The sequence below is a fragment of the Argentina silus genome, assembly GCF_951799395.1.
Source record: "Argentina silus genome assembly, chromosome: 19".
NCBI lineage: Eukaryota > Metazoa > Chordata > Actinopteri > Argentiniformes > Argentinidae > Argentina > Argentina silus.
This window is the reverse complement of record NC_139673.1, coordinates 147975-165474: the sequence shown is the minus strand read 5'-3', so window position 1 is coordinate 165474 and position 17500 is coordinate 147975. Positions and strand designations below refer to the sequence as shown.

The window sequence follows — 17500 nt, the reverse complement described above, 5'->3', positions numbered from 1 at the left end:
TTGAGTTTTTGCACTCCAACCTGCTCTACTCTGACCTGCTCTACTCTGACCTGCTCTACTCTGACCTGCTCTACTCTGACCTGCTGACCTGCTCTACTCTACTCTACTCTGACCTGCTCTACTCTGACCTGCTCTACTCTGACCTGCTCTACTCTACTCTGCTCTGACCTGCTCTGCTCTGACCTGCTGACCTGCTCTACTCTACTCTACTCTGACCTGCTCTACTCTGACCTGCTCTACTCTGACCTGGTGTGGGAGGGAGAGGGGAATCTTGGGAGTTGTAGGAATTGAATCAAATGGCCAGTTTGGAACATCAGGACTGATTAGGGCATGAAAAGCCAGATATTTTGACTCAGAGGACGTTTTAAAACACGATTTTTTGTGAACATGTCGACTATTGAATAATGAAAACAACAAATCCACTGGATTACAGGGTCACATTCAGCTTTAAAGGCTCATTAAGGTCTCGGAATACTGCCTGCTGTAAAAGACTGCACGTGTGTAATTATAACCCTGACCTGCTGACTCTTAGAAACAACACACTCCCTCCTGCACCGTACTGTACAGGCCTAACCCATCTCTACAGGACTACTCTAGGGCTCATGTGTACTAGCCTGTACTGTACTATAGTCCTAACCCATCAGTACTATAGTCTAGGGCTGTATGTACTAGCCTGTGACTAACCCTACCCAAGACTCCTGTCCTAGGTCACCTAACCAGACTGGGCAGCTTTGCTACAAAACACCTCCCTCCCTCTCTCTCTCTCTCTCATTCACTGTGCCCTACTATAGAAACCTGCTCAGTGCTGAAGCCCAGGGCTGTATGGGACACTGGATAGACCATCTCTGGATGGTGCAACACACACGCGCACATGCACAGTGTAATTCGAAATAAGTGTGTAATCCCTCAACAAAAACGTGTGAAGTACAAAAGTCCTGACCCTGGACCTGACCTGCCCTGAGCCTGGACCTGCTCTGAGCCTGGACCTGACCTGCCCTGAGCCTGGACCTGCCCTGTCCTGAGCCTGGACCTGCCCTGAGCCTGGACCTGCGCTGTCCTGAGCCTGGACCTGCCCTGAGCCTGGACCTGCTCTGAGCCTGGACCTGCCCTGAGCCTGGACCTGCCCTGAGCCTGGACCTGCCCTGAGCCTGGACCTGCCCTGTCCTGAGCCTGGACCTGACCTGCTCTGAGCCTGGACCTGCCCTGTCCTGAGCCTGGACCTGCCCTGAGCCTGGACCTGCCCTGAGCCTGGACCTGCCCTGTCCTGAGCCTGGACCTGCCCTGTCCTGAGCCTGGACCTGCCCTGTCCTGAGCCTGGACCTGCCCTGAGCCTGGACCTGCCCTGAGCCTGGACCTGCCCTGTCCTGAGCCTGGACCTGCTCTGAGCCTGGACCTGCCCTGTCCTGAGCCTGGACCTGCCCTGAGCCTGGACCTGCCCTGTCCTGAGCCTGGACCTGCCCTGTCCTGAGCCTGGACCTGCCCTGTCCTGAGCCTGGACCTGCTCTGAGCCTGGACCTGCCCTGAGCCTGGACCTGCCCTGTCCTGAGCCTGGACCTGCTCTGAGCCTGGACCTGCCCTGTCCTGAGCCTGGACCTGCCCTGTCCTGAGCCTGGACCTGCCCTGTCCTGAGCCTGGACCTGCCCTGAGCCTGGACCTGCCCTGTCCTGAGCCTGGACCTGCCCTGAGCCTGGACCTGCCCTGTCCTGAGCCTGGACCTGCCCTGTCCTGAGCCTGGACCTGCCCTGTCCTGAGCCTGGACCTGCCCTGTCCTGAGCCTGGACCTGCCCTGTCCTGAGCCTGGACCTGCTCTGACCCGGTACCATGTCACCCTGTGCTCTCAACCACTTGACTAGCTTTAGCTACGTAGTAGATCCTTCTGGAAGCACCTCTCTAGGTGTGGGTTCACCTCTGACACTGCAACACCGTCACTACTGACAACAACAGACACGGCGCTGCAGTAAGAAAGCTGCTAATATCAAACCTGGAGGAGGACGTTACCGCCAGACTGACCATCAGACACACAGCTACTGACCTCAGCGGTTCAACCTGCTGGACACAGCTGTCACACACAGCGGCTAACCGGCCAGCACACTCACCAGCGGCGGCTGAGCTTCTCAACATGTCGCTCCTCTCTGAGACGAGGTTGGTCCTTTGTCCTGGTTGTCGTGTCGCTGCCGCTCTTCTTACCGGCGGTGGGGCGGTGAGGACGCGCAGGTACGGTAACGGCAGCGGTAACCTGCTAGCTCATTGACGGGTCTTAGAGGATGCGGAGGGGCGGTGATGACAGCTCCTCCCTGCCGCAGGAAGACTGCGGTGAGGAGGAAGAACCGGAGCAGATCACGGAGCAGCGGGACTCTGGAACGGACCGACCGAGTCACGGACACCGGGACGGAGGCCAACTATGATATCATGTCGCTCGTAGCGAAGGATGAAAATAGAAGCATCAGCGGATACTTTATATAATTAATAAATGACATAATGATATAATGAAGTCACTCATAGCGATCGAAATTCTATCAAAATATGATCATTTTCGAGATAAAATTGTCACGCACTAAATAGAAATGTTTGTGATATTAATTTTCCCCCATTAAACTTCCACATTAATATCAAGTTTATTATGCTGTGCGGGTTTCTGGTAAGTAGTGTTTCACTGACCGGTGTGATCATTCTCCTCATAAAGACACAGCTGTACACTAGTGGTGGTGCACAGCTTTGGCCCTTGAGACAAAACAATGAGTAAGAAGAAAAGAATTCAGAGTCCAAGTCTAAATAGACCCGAACTATGCAGAATGTGTGTGTGTGTGTGTGTGTGTGTGTGTGTGTGTGATATCGTTTCCAAGTATCTGTCACAACAATAACAGCCTGCCCTCTAGTGGCAAGAGACGGCAGCTCTAAACCTCAGTAATACTCCAACACCACAGACACACACAGAGAAGCAGTACAGACACACACAGACACACAGAGAAGCAGCACAGACACACAGAGAAGCAGCACAGACACACACACAGAAGCAGCACAGGTCATCAATGTGTCCAGACACCTCCTGGGAGTGTGTTGCCCTGCGTTCCGCCTCAGAGCAGAGGAAGAGGACTGTGTTGCACAGGAGAGAAATCTAAAGGCTACAGAGAAATGCTTGGAAAGAGCTTCCTCTGCAGTGTCATATCAAATAATATGAATCAAATAAAAAATATAACAATTACACAATAAGCAATAAGGCACAATAAGTGTTAGGGTCAATACAATTCTATAACAACAAGAAACAACAAGTCTATAATAACAACAAGTCTATAATAACTGTAGTATTGGATATGGTGGAAATCCTCAGATTTCTACCTCCTCCAGCCTCCCCTGGCCTATCCTCCATCCTCCCCAGCCTCCCCTGGCCTATCCTCCATCCTCCCCAGGCCTATCCTCCATCCTCCCTCAGCCTCCCCTGGCCTATCCTCCATCCTCCCCAGCCTCCCCTGGCCTATCCTCCAGCCTCCCCTGGCCTATCCTCCATCCTCCCCAGCCTCCCCTGGCCTATCCTCCAGCCTCCCCCACGTGTGTGTTGGTGACAAGTGTGTTAGTATGTGTGTTGGTGACCACTCAGCTCTTCGGAGGTGAGATTCAAGAAATAAAGTCCTGAGTCGCCACAATATCTGAATCTGGTATTTATTATTACTTGCAAACAAGCTGCCCAGTGTAAAACCGGGGGTCGGTTTAGCAAAAGTCTGAAGAGGCGATTCTCAAGGTTGTCTTTTATACAGATGAAAGACCAAATGGTAGGAGCCACAATGTCTATCACCTGACGGGCTTGTGCTTAGACAGGAAGTGGGCGAGAGAGAGAACAATGGGGAGACTTTCTTATTGATCAATCGGCGTTCAACATTTCACTTATCCACCTTCCTGTCGGCAAGATGTGTCTGTCCCGTTATTGTCGCTGTCCCCCACCACTCCCTCCGAAACCACCGCTATCCATATGGTAATCATACGGTGTCAATCATCCGGTGTTTCTCAGAATAGTGGCTCTCGAACCTTAGAGGTGTGGTAATAAAGGAGAAAATGTAATCACAGTATTTACACAAGTTGTATCAGTCAAATGAAAGTGTATGTTCTTTAAACAGTTCTATCAATGTATTTTCCATAACAGTTGACAGGTGTGTTAGTGTGTGTGTGTTGACAGGTGTGTGTGTGTGTGTTGACAGGTGTGTGTGTGTGTGTGTTGACAGGTGTGTGTGTGTGTGTGTGTGTTGACAGGTGTGTGTGTGTGTGTGTGTGTGTGTGTGTGTGTGGACAGGTGTGTGTGTGTGTGTGTGTGTGTGTGTGTGTGGACAGGTGCTGTGCTATGAGACCAACAGATCAGACGACTGGGCAGCGTGAGGGAGATCAGGTGTGTTTATTGAGGGGATCAGGGGACACATACACTCAACAGGGATACGTATACTAGTCCTGTCTGCACCACCATGCCCCCACAGCTGAGAGACAGCTGGCACAGCAGGAAGGGAGACAGGTAGTGTCACAGAGAGGGAGACAGGTAGTGGAGTAGCAGTCAGTCCTGAGTAGAGTCTGTCCTGTGATGTCCGGTCCTGTCAGGGTGTCTCTAGTCTGTCCTGTCATGTCCTCGGTCATGTCACCTACGTCTCTGCAGAAACAAAAACATGGCTGTGAGAGGGTCAACAATTGGCTACACAACCAGCTGGGTTAGCTTAGCCTAGCCTCAATAGGGCTACACAACCAGCTGGGTTAGCTTAGCCTAGCCTCAATAGGGCTACACAACCAGCTGGGTTAGCTTAGCCTAGCCTCAATAGGGCTACACAACCAGCTGGGTTAGCTTAGCCTAGCCTCAATAGGGCTACACAACCAGCTGGATTAGCCTAGCTTAGCCTCCAAAGGTCATTCAGAGGTCAGACAGGGAGCAACCTAGAGAACAAGGCTCTTACCAACACAGTCCAAAACATCATTCAGCGTTCCTTATCAACCTGTCAATCACTCCTCCACCTCCCAGAATACAATCACCCCAAAATCACTCAGTCAATACAAACCATGAATCATGTTACCTCCCAGAGACTTACCGGTCGGCCCGGGCTGGTCCTGGGCGGGGCGGGGTCAGTAGGTCCGGGGGCGTTTGTGGGACTCCTCGCGGGGCGGGTCAGCCAGCATCACCTTCATGCGGACCCCGTTGACCACGTGGCCGTGGAGGGCGGCCAGGGCGTCGTCAGCGCTCTGCTTTTCTGAGTACTTCATGTAGCCCACCTTCCTCCCTGGGACCAGGTGCACCTCCACCAGGGAGCCAAACCGGCTACACACACACACACGCACGCACACACGCACACACACGCATACACACACGCACACACACACGCACACACACACGCATACACACACGCATACACACACGCATACACACGCGCACACACACACACACACACACACACACACAGGTACACACAGGTACACACAGGTATTCTAGGGTGAGTTTCATCCAATCTTTGCAGCACTGAGATCATCTTCAGCCTGCAGTCCGTCTGGTTCTGTCCTAACCCTCCACATCACAACCCTGACCTATGAGTACAGGAAGGGAGGAGGGGAGAGGAAGTGAGGGGAGAGGGGAGGAGAGGGTAGAAGTTACCAGAACACGTCCTCCAGGACGTCCATGGGGAGGGGGGCGGGGCTGAAGACCACGAAGAGGCGTTCCTTGACGCGGCTGTCAGGTGGCGCTAGCTTCTTCAGGGGCGGCAGAGACACGTCTGTCTGGACCCGGGGCATGGGAGAGGCTGGGGGGTACCCCTACACACACACACACACACACACACACACACACACACACAGAGAGAGAGACACACACTTTAAACCTCTGGAGAGCAACTCAACACAGGTCAGCAGGGAGCAGCTGTGAGTGGCAGACTTACTGAGCCGGCCTTCATCATCTGCTGGCTGGACGGGCTGTTCCACACCATGGACATCATCTGGGCCGCAACAAACTGCATGGCCATCTTCCCTACCGGGCTGGAGGGGCAGGGGCAGGGGCAGGGGGCAGGGGCAGGGGCAGGGGGCAGGGGCAGGGGCAGGGGGAGGGGCAGGGGGCAGACCATGTTGTTTATTGTTACTCAACCACAGGTCTATTATCATCAGGGACACAAACATCAATCTATGAAGCTAACATTACCATGCAGAGCTCCCATCAGACCTGTCTATCTGACCTGTCTATCTGACCTGTCTATCTGACCTGATGTGTGTGTCTCTACCTGGACCTGTCCTCTCCGTCGTCGATGTGCGTGACGACCAGACGGTTTCCGGGGGGATACTCAAACCCGTTGAGCTTCTCCTTGGCGTACACGGCCGAGCCCAGGTTGTTGTAGCGAATCACAGCGTGCCCTGGAGGTCACATGACGCAGGGGAATATTAACCAACCAATCCCCATCATCAGTGACATGGGTGTGTGTGTGTACTCCTTTGCTCAGGTAATGTACACTTTGTGTACTTAAATCAGGTGGTGTGGTGTGTGTGTGTGTGTGTGTGTACCTTTGCTGAGGTAGGGGTCCCTCTGCATCTCACAGTAGTCCATCCCAGGTACGAGGTCAAACAGGCCGTAGATCTGCTCCTGAGTGACGGTTGCCCTCGACGACACCATCAGGCACCGGGTGATGATGTCACTGCTGCGGAAGTCCCCTACGGCATAGCTGCCTTGGTCAGCTGTGGTAGACAGGGACACACACTCACGTCAGGCCAGTTAGGGTCCACGATATTCAACACGTTTCCAGGGTACAGAAGCTGAGGTGGGAAGGAGGGACTGTGAGATGTTCTACTGATGTTAATGTTCTACTGATATTGATGTTCTACTGATATTAATGTTCTACTGATATTAATGTTCTACTGATATTAATGTTCTACTGATGTTGATGTTCTACATCAGCTGCAGTTCCACAGGGTGTCCCCCAGGGGTCAGTGCTGGGTCCTCTATTCTTCATGTATCTTCTCCCCTTGGCTGAATGATGCGTCAACACTGCATCAATTTTCACTGTCACGCCGACGCCACCCAGCTGTATATCTGCCCCCCTTCCCCCACCTCCCTCATCAACTACCTCCATGATATCAAGACCTGGATGGCCTTTCTGAAATCCACCCTGTCAAAAGCACCCAGTACCTGTCACACACACTGACGGACACCCAGTACCTGTCACACACACTGACGGACACCCAGTACCTGTCACACACACTGACGGACACCCAGTACCCCTGTCACACACACTGACGGACACCCAGTACCTGTCACACACACTGACGGACACCCAGTACCCCTGTCACACACACTGCATTTCTGCACCTCCGCAACATCTCCCGACTCTGCCCTTCACTCTCTCACTCCGGTGCTGAAACCTTAACACACGCATTCATCACCTCCCGACTGGCCTGCTGTAACGGTTTCCTCTCAGGACGACCCTCCCAGCTCCTTAGTAAACTACAAATCATCCAAAACTGCAGCACCAATCCTCACCCGCACCAAAACCAATGACCACATCCCTCCCATTCTCATGCAGCTATACTGGTTACCGGTCCAATACCAAACTGACTTTAACATCCTCCTGCTCACATACGAAGCCCTTCACTCCCTCCCCCCCTACCTCTCCCATCTACTACAAGAACACACCCCTACCTCTCCCATCTACTACAAGAATACACCCCTACCTCTCCCATCTACTACAAGAACACACCCCTACCTCTCCCATCTACTACAAGAACACACCCCTACCTCTCCCATCTACTACAAGAATACACCCCTACCTCTCCCATCTACTACAAGAACACACCCCTACCTCTCCCATCTACTACAAGAATACACCCCTACCTCTCCCATCTACTACAAGAATACACCCCTACCTCTCCCATCTACTACAAGAATACACCCCTACCTCTCCCATCTACTACAAGAATACACCCCTACCTCTCCCATCTACTACAAGAACACACCCCTACCTCTCCCATCTACTACAAGAATACACCCCTACCCGCACGCTTCACTCCTCCTCAGCCGGCCTTCTCTCCATCCCTCCAACCCAACTCAGGGAAATGGGCGCGCGAGCCTTCAGCTCTGCTGCCCCCAGACTCTGGAACTCTCCCCCCAGCACAAAACATGCAGACACACTGCATTCATTCAAAAAAACTGCTCCAAACACACCTGTTCACCACAGCCTACAACTGACCCTTCTCCCCGACTGGAAACTGCCCCTCACTGTTCCCTGTCCTACTGCTGTCTGCCTCCTACGGTTTCCTGCCCTGTCTTGTTGTTTTATACTCTGTATTTATGCTGTTCATGTCTTGTTGTTGCTGCTTTGTTATTATGTTTAAACATGTTGCATTTTTTTTTTTTTTTATCTCCTTGATTTTAATTGTACTTTTAATGTATTTTTAGTCTACTGTCAGGTGACCCCTTGGGTGTTCAGAAAGGCACCAATCAAATCAAATGTATTATTATTGTTATTGTTCTACTGATGTTCATGCTCTACTGATATTAATGTTCTACTGATGTTCATGTTCTACTGATATTAATGTTCTACTGATATTGATATGTTGTTGTTTACTGATATGATGTTATTAATATTGATGTTATTAATATTGATGTTATTGATATTGATGTTATTGATGTTGTAGAAGATGTTGACGTACACATTCCGAAGGGGTAGGGGTTGACACCCATGTCACAGGTCATGTGATCAGACCTGGAGCTGTTGGGGTAGTCGCTGTCTGCCGACGTGTTCTTACTGCGGGGTTCAGCCAGGATGGCTCTGTAGGCTGGAGGAACGCCACCGTTAATACACCAGCTATACACCTATTACACCGTTAATACACCAGCTATACACCTATTACACCGTTAATACACCAGCTATACACCTATTACACCGTTAATACACCAGCTATACAGAAGGAGAGAGAGAGAAAGAGAGAGACAGGAGAGAGAGACAGAAGGAGAGAGAGACAGAAGGAGAGAGATTAAACTTGCATGGCTTTGCTTTGACTCTTACTTCGGTCACAGTTCTCGATGGCCTGGGCAGCCTGGGAGGGCTTGTTGTACCTGACGTAGCCCAAGCCTTTACTCTCTCCTGTGGTCTTGTTCTTTATGATCACACAGTATTCAATATCCCCATAGTCCTGCAAAACACACATCAGGGAATCGTCTACCAGGGGAGGCTGGTGGATGTAGAAATCGGAGGACAGGCTCATTGATACCATTCCATTCATCACAATGAACCCTCGGTCCTCCAATTTCTACCTCCAGCAGCCTCCCCTGTGGTCAGTGTGTCCAAGGCCTTGCAGCAGTGAGGTTGTTTCACCACTAGGGGAAACGCTAACAGCGATATGTTGTAAGGTCAGTCACATAGCTACCTTGAAGGTGTCTTTGAGGTCTTCCTCTGAGAAGGTTTTGGGGATCATCACAAATATCCTGGTCAGCTCCTCGTCCTCCACGTCTCTATGGCGACCAGACGACCGCGACTGGGCGATGAACACCTGCGACACCAGCAGCCATGTTAGCTACCTAGCTAGCTAGCTTCAGCCTGGCAACGCGTGAAATGCAGGAAGAGTCGCTAGATTCTACAATCAGACACACTGACTGACTGACTGATTCACTGACTGACTGATTCACTGACTGACTGATTCACTGACTGACTGAAGACTTGTTTCAGCAACGCCAACGGTTTCTACAATTTGAATTTGGATTTTTGCTGAAACAAGTCTTCAGTCAGTGTGTGTGGAAACCAGACACTGATAGTGAGTGTGTGTGTGTGTGTGTGTGTGTGTGTGTGTGTGTGTGTGTGTGTGTGTGTGTGTGTGTGTGTGTGTGTTCAACGTTATACAGTATAACGTGTATGACCGCTGGTTACTAACTTTGATGGGTTTCGTTCCGTCCAGCAGGCATTTCCCGTGCATCTCCTCCATGGCGGCGCACGCCTGAGAGGACTTGGCGAACTTGACGTACGACACTCCTTTGGACTCCTTCGTCTGCTTGTCTTTAACCACCCAGATCCCCTGGATGTCCCCGAACACGGAGAAGTTATCGCGGATAACATCCTCCGAGACTGAGCGACTGGTGACGAGGAACAGGCGGCTGTTGGGGGGGTCGTCGAGGTTTTCGGTGGGGGGTTTGGATGAAGAGAACTCCTCCATTTTCTACCGCTCAGCGTCCTTCTGGCTACGTCACCAGGCTGGGCGGGGCCTTTTCTGACCTCAGCCGTGACGCGCTGGGACGTCGACAACGGTCACGTGTTCCAACCGTTCATTCCCTCAGTACAACTAGTACCACTAATTATTATTATTATTATTATTATTATTACTATTATTACTATTACTACTATTACTATTATTGCTATAATAACTGTTATTGTTGTTGTTATTGTTATTATTGTTATTATTATTATTATTATTCCAATTCTGAGAGCTTCATTGTTACTGCAACTGCTATGGAACTTTCACAACTCTTGAATAAAAACAACAGGAGACCTGCTGTTAATATTTTGCTATTTTGTAAATTGTTTGTCAATATTTGCTTTTTTTTTTATGTCCATGCACCAACCTCACCAAGTCAATTTCCCAAATATACTTGGCCAAATAAAAGAATTCTGATTCTGATTCTGAACACATTCTTAGAATGATTATACAACAATGCACTGTCTTTGCTATCAGTTCTACCACTCTCAACCACTCAACCAACCAACTCTACCACTCTCAACCACTCAACCAACCAACCCTACCACTCTCAACCACTCAACCAACCAACTCTACCACTCTCAACCACTCAACCAACCAAATCTACCACTCTCAACCACTCAACCAACCAACCCTACCACTCTCAACCACTCAACCAACCAACTCTACCACTCTCAACCACTCAACCAACCAACCCTACCACTCTCAACCACTCAACCAACCAACTCTACCACTCTCAACCACTCAACCAACCAACCCTACCACTCTCAACCACTCAACCAACCAACTCTACCACTCTCAACCACTCAACCAACCAACTCTACCACTCTCAACCACTCAACCAACCAACCCTACCACTCTCAACCACTCAACCAACCAACTCTACCACTCTCAACCACTCAACCAGCGAACCCATTACCCACACTACTGAACTACCCCAGGCTCATCATACAGGTATCTATCTATCTATCTATCTATCTATCTATCTATCTATCTATCTTTCTATCTAACCTTCTACCTTTCCAACCTTATATATATATATAACCTTTCAACTACCTAGCATCATAACCCACACTGATTAACCGCTTCATTGTATTGATCTTTGTATACCTCCCCTATCTCATCCATCCATCTCCTATCTCATCCATCCATCCTCTCTCTCATCCATCCATCCTCTCTTTCATCCATCCATCCTCTCTCATCCATCCATCCTCTCTCTCATCCATCCATCCTCTCTTTCATCCATCCATCTCCTCTTTCATCCATCCATCCTCTCTTTCATCCATCCATCCTCTCTTTCATCCATCCATCTCCTCTTTCATCCATCCTCTCTCTCATCCATCCATCTCCTCTTTCATCCATCTCCTCTTTCATCCATCCATCCTCTCTCTCATCCATCCATCTCCTCTCTCATCCATCCATCCTCTCTCTCATCCATCCATCTCCTCTTTCATCCATCTCCTCTTTCATCCATCCATCCTCTCTCTCATCCATCCATCTCCTCTTTCATCCATCTCCTCTTTCATCCATCCATCCTCTCTCATCCATCCATCCTCTCTCTCATCCATCCATCCTCTCTTTCATCCATCCTCTCTTTCATCCATCCATCTCCTCTCTCATCCATCCATCTCCTCTTTCATCCATCCTCTCTCTCATCCATCCATCCTCTCTTTCATCCATCCATCCTCTCTCTCATCCATCCATCTCCTCTTTCATCCATCCATCTCCTCTTTCATCCATCCATCCTCTCTTTCATCCATCCTCTCTTTCATCCATCCTCTCTCTCATCCATCCATCCTCTCTTTCATCCATCCATCCTCTCTTTCATCCATCCATCCTCTCTTTCATCTATCCATTCATCCACCAAACTAACATAACCAACCTATCTCACTTTCTTTCAACTACCCCAAAAATCATCATCAACCCTGATAAAAGCTTTCTGATACCCATTAAACCCTTAAAACTATTACGCTTTTTCTAACTCCAAAAACATTCAACCTTATATCTATCTAACCTTTCAACTATTGAAAAACATGATAAAGCAAATTGCAGAATTTACCATTTTATCACAAACTCGCAATCAAAACATTTGAATATACATAAGTCCTGTGTCATAGACTTCAGATCATAAGAGGAGACACTCTTCTCCCTTCTGGAGACAGACTGGACTGGGCAGTATTTAGTCATTTACTTGTATTTTGCCCAAAGGTTGGGTTTGCCAGGTAAGTATTACAGATAATAATTTAACTCCTGCCTTCCTGTTCACCCTGAACTGACGGGACGTTTCACCCCAAAGTTAACAAAGTTTCCAAGCTAAATATTTTAATTCAATATTTAGTTGACAAGCCAACCAACCATTCAACCATCCCTCCAGCCAATCAAGCCATCTTTAACTTTATCTGCTACTAAAATACAACTCTCACTTTCTTTAAACTTCCCAACAAATCAAGGTATCTATCTATCTATCTATCTATCTATCTATCTATCTATCTATCTATCATCCAAACCATCTTTAAAATACCAAAATAAGACTTTGCAACCCCACAGACATTCTTTTGGAATTTCTTTTTCTAGTTATTAATTATAGTGTATGTTTCAAAGCCCTAGCTAGCTAGATAGATAGGTACTTTATTGATCCCCGAGGGGAAATTAAGGCGTAACCAGCAGCTCACATCACAAACAACAACAACAACAACAACAACAAAATAAAGTGACAATAGAATAATAGAATAAAATAGACATCTGAAACATTCTATACAGTAAGAACAGTCTAGTATGATTTAACATCCCCCAGCCTGACTCTGATCACCCTGATGGAGCAGCTGGAGGAGGAGTTGGACAGTCTTATTGCGGGAGGCAGAGAAGATCTCCTTTTGCGCTCCTTAGTGCAACATGGTTGTAATAATCTGTTGAAAACTATCGGTCATCTGTGAAGGAGGCATTTCTAAGTTGTCTGAGTTCAGAACTAGGAGACTCCTTGGTAATAATAGCCATAAACACACATACATCATGGGTAATTATTCTGGAGGACAGGCACACACTGTTAGGCTTAGCCTAACATGTTTTATTTTTAGGTAAGTGTAGGGAAATATTATTAATTAGCGGCTCATACTGTCTGTAGCCTATCTGATGTCCAGCCAACCAGTAGCCATAGGAAAGTTATTAAAACAATATCAGTGTCATTTTGTATTCAATCACGTCGACTCCGGCCAGTTTAACATAAGGCCGATAGATTGTCTGACAAGTCGACGTGCGTCTAAAACGTGTCCCCTGTAAAACCATGGTGTCCTCAGTTTACATCCTAACACCAGCAGGCAGATGAGGAATGAATGAATGATAATAATAATCATAATAATAATCATCATCATCATCATCATCATCATCAATCATTATTATTATTATTATTATGCATTTATTTTGTATAGCTTTTTTCTCAGTACTCAAAGACACTACATTCCATGGAGAGAACGTGGAGGGAAGAATAGATGGATAAATAAAAAGTAAAACAAAAGCACAGTCTGTAAAAATATGTTTTTTGGGGGAGGGGGTTTGCAGTTAAAACAACTGTGAAGCAAGGTCATAATGAGATGTTGGCGTCCCCCCAAACCCGTCTGTATAACAGTGCGGCCCGTCCCGGTTGACCGCACGGAGCTTTTCCTCCTGAACCGGTTTGTCGCGCGCTCAGATAACCGTGGCTGCTTGTCCTTGAGGCTCGCGCTGCGGAATGGAGCCGCAGGACCACGTGGTCGGGCACCGCCTGACTGTGACGTCAAACACCGGTGCCTCTACCGGGATGTGACCTTCCGTTACCCGCAGAACCGAGCTGACTGCCGACCGACCGGACCTTGGCGGGATTTTAAGGAATCACATTTTAATCGAAGGTACCATTTGTTTCATATTTAACACAATGTTTCAGATGCTGTATGAATGTGTATCTACCGCGTCCATCAGCCGCGCCGTTCCACCGTAATTAACGGCAGATATAACGGGCTGGAGAACGGGAGACGCTCCTAACGGTGTCGCTGGTCCCTTTGAAGAATAGCTCAGCGGTGGATTGCTTTGCTGCCGCTAACAGTGGACAGGTTCTACACCTCCACGCTCGTTTATCGGTTTAATACAGTTAATGGTGTGACTCAAAGTGCTTTTCTAATTGATAAACCTCCGCCGTGCTCGACCGTCTGAGCCCGGTACTACCGGCGGTAGCGCTTTAATAGCGGCTCTAGCGAGCTGTATATTCATCTTGTCCCTGACTCTACGGTGCCTTTCTGTCTCAACCGGTTTAAATCAGTGATAGATTGATGATGTTCATGCTGAAGGTTTGATTAAGTGTCTCGGTGTAACGGGTCGGTATAACGGGTCGGTGTAACGGGTCGGTGTAACGGGTCGGTGTAACGGGTCGGTATAACGGGTCGGTGTAACGGGTTGGTATAACGGGTCGGTGTAACGGGTCGGTGTAACGGGTTGGTATAACGGGTCGGTGTAACGGGTTGGTATAACGGGTTGGTATAACGGGTCGGTGTAACGGTGTATTTATGCCCTTGAATGATGCTGAGTGGAGTTGTAACCGCCCGCCATGTTGGTAGCAGCGGGTCGCATCCTTACGGTGTTAAACCCATTAAACCCGTAGCTTATCGGTTGCCTAATACCGTTATCGGTCCCCTCGGTAGCGGGACGTCGTTAAGACCAACCGTGGTTCAGAAAGCGGGTGTTGGCAGACAGACAGACAGACAGACAGACAGACAGACAGACAGACAGACAGCACCGTCCCGCGCAGCCCGCCGGGAGCGACACAGGCTAGCATAGCAACACACAGGCTAGCATAGCAACACGGTTAGCATAGCAACACACAGGCTACCATAGCAACACGGTTAGCATAGCAACACACAGGCTAGCATAGCAACACGGCTAGCAGCACCCAGTGGATAGTTAGTTTAACTGCGGGTCAGTGAAGGTGAAGTTATCCTCCTCCAAGCAGGAAGGAGGAGGTGGGGGAGGAGGAGGTGGTGGGGGACGGGGAGGAGGAGGTGGGAGAGGAGGAGGTGGTGGGGGACGGGGAGGAGGAGGTGGGGGAGGAGGAGGAGAGGGGAAGGCCCAGTCAGCCTGCTAGTTAACTTAATTCGACCTGGTGAAGTTATCCTCCTCCAAGCAGGAAGGAGGAGGGGGAAGAGGAGGAGGAGGAGGGGGGGGAGGTGGAGGAGGAGGTGGGGGACGGGGAGGAGGAGGAGGGCAGGAGGAGGAGGGGGAGGCCCAGTCTGCCTGCTAGTAAACTTAATTCGACCTGAGGACCAGATATCGAAACCAAGTAATAAGGGAGTAATAAGGGAGTAATAAGGGAGTAATAAGCAGGTACCGACTGTCTGACGCCGGGTGTCATTTCTTCAGCAGGCTACCATGGCGGATGTTGCGAAGGGAAAGAAGGCTTTCGTTCAGAAATGCGCCCAGTGCCACACGGTGGAGGAGGGGGGCAAGCACAAAGTGGGTCCCAACCTGTGGGGTCTGTTCGGGCGGAAGACGGGCCAGGCGGAGGGCTTCTCCTACACGGACGCCAACAAGGCCAAAGGTCGGGCTCCTCAGAAACCCTGGGAATTAACAACAGCTGCTACACTATTTACTTTGTAATCATGACAGGAGTTGAGATTAACATTGTTCCCAATTTAGTTTAAGATGTTGATGTTTTTCAAACAATTACTTATCATGATTCCAGTTTAGGGTCATTTTGGGAGTATTGTGTTGATGTACCATCGAGCTTCTTGTCCTCCAGCACTGTGACTGTCGATGGCACTGGTTCTTATGGAACAATGTACTTATTGTAAACCGCTTTGGAAAAACGTGACTTCAATGTAAATGAAATGAAATTGTCCTTGGTGTGTCAGTAACAAGGTCATTTCCTGTTGGTCCAGGCATCGTGTGGGGGGAGGGCACCCTCATGGAGTATCTGGAGAACCCCAAGAAGTACATTCCTGGAACCAAGATGATCTTCGCTGGCATCAAGAAGAAAGGCGAGCGAGCGGATCTGGTCGCATATTTGAAAGACGCAACATCATAAAACTAGTTTATGAGAAAGTTATTTAAGTTCGATGTGTTTTAGTCTTGTTTTTTTTTTTTTTTTGTCGTTTTTTTTTTTCTTTTCTTTTTGGATCTGTACAAATCTACGAGACAATAGTCACTCTACTGTACTGGCCAGGACTGGTGTTGTCACAGCAACCAGTCCATCTCACTACTCATGAAAGAAATTGAATGTCACTTGATGATGATGTCATCCTGCGAATACAGAGACGTCAGCCATGTTTCATCTGTTAGTGGTTACCGTGGTTACTGAAGGATGACTGTATCCCCTGGTTTCACAGAGGCTGTTGAAAGTTAACTTATTTTACTGCACTGGTACGACTGATGGACAGAAGGGAGAACTTCAGAAGGCTGCTTGTGATTGAGGAAGTGGCTGTACTAAGCTAGCTACTGAAGGAATTGATGAATAAACTGATGAAGTGTGGACTGTGGTGGTGTCTGTTTACTGATGTAAGGAGTGGTGTTATAAAGTGACATTGGGAGCGGCATGTTAATGTCACCTGCCAGTGAGTATACAGCCCCCTCTGGCTGAGGAGGACTAATGGTCTGGGGGGTGAGGGGGGTGAGGTGAGGTGAGGGGGGTGAGGGAGAAGGGTGAGGTGAGGTGAGGGGGGTGAGGGAGAAGGGTGAGGTGAGGGGGGTGAGGTGAGGTGAGGGGGGTGAAGGAGAAGGGTGAGGTGAGGGGGGTGAAGGAGAAGGGTGAGGTGAGGGGGGTGAGGTGAGGTGAGGGGGGTGAAGGAGAAGGGTGAGGTGAGGGGGGTGAGGTGAGGTGAGGGGGGTGAAGGAGAAGGGTGAGGTGAGGTGAGGGGGGTGAGGTGAGGTGAGGGGGGTGAAGGAGAAGGGTGAGGTGAGGTGAGGGGGGTGAGGTGAGGTGAGGGGGGTGAAGGAGAAGGGTGAGGGGGGTGAGGTGAGGTGAGGGGGGTGAAGGAGAAGGGTGAGGTGAGGTGAGGGGGGTGAAGGAGAAGGGTGAGGTGAGGTGAGGGAGAAGGGTGAGGTGAGGGGGGTGAGGGAGAAGGGTGAGGTGAGGGGGGTGAGGTGAGGGAGAAGGGTGAGGTGAGGGGGGTGAGGGAGAAGGGTGAGGTGAGGGAGAAGGGGTGGGGAGGGAGAAGGGTGAGGGGAGGGAGAAGGGGTGGGGAGGGAGAAGGGTGAGGTGAGGGACATTATAAAGATCAGCATAATGGGTGATTATTTTCCAGGTGTGAGGAAGTTAGATCATCCATCTGCTACATGGTTGCCTGTCCAGTATTCT

General features: G+C 49.5%; 2 protein-coding genes across 3 annotated transcripts; one reads left to right on the top strand and one right to left on the bottom strand.

The window, feature by feature from the left end:
• Positions 1–4362: 4362 nt before the first annotated feature.
• On the bottom strand, positions 4363–10161 carry rbm45 (RNA binding motif protein 45). The gene is made up of 10 exons (XM_083690745.1): positions 9868–10161; positions 9367–9489; positions 9006–9132; positions 8650–8775; positions 6508–6678; positions 6231–6360; positions 5895–5991; positions 5615–5772; positions 5058–5284; positions 4363–4627 (listed from the first exon to the last, which is right to left on the bottom strand). The coding sequence occupies exons 1-9, from the start codon at positions 10144–10146 to the stop codon at positions 5092–5094; spliced, it is 1404 nt and encodes a 467-aa protein (XP_083546871.1). The 5' UTR covers positions 10147–10161; the 3' UTR covers positions 4363–4627; positions 5058–5091.
• Positions 10162–13940: 3779 nt separating this feature from the next.
• Positions 13941–16675, top strand: cycsb (cytochrome c, somatic b). 2 transcript variants are annotated; one of them, XM_083690737.1, is made up of 3 exons: positions 13941–14066; positions 15568–15745; positions 16086–16675. In XM_083690737.1, exons 2-3 carry the CDS (start codon positions 15577–15579, stop codon positions 16229–16231), a joined length of 315 nt encoding a protein of 104 aa, XP_083546863.1. In that variant the 5' UTR covers positions 13941–14066; positions 15568–15576; the 3' UTR covers positions 16232–16675. The 2 variants fall into 2 exon arrangements, with proteins under 2 accessions (XP_083546863.1, XP_083546864.1); XM_083690738.1 differs by having other exon boundaries at positions 13995–14066; positions 15571–15745.
• Positions 16676–17500: the final 825 nt, after the last annotated feature.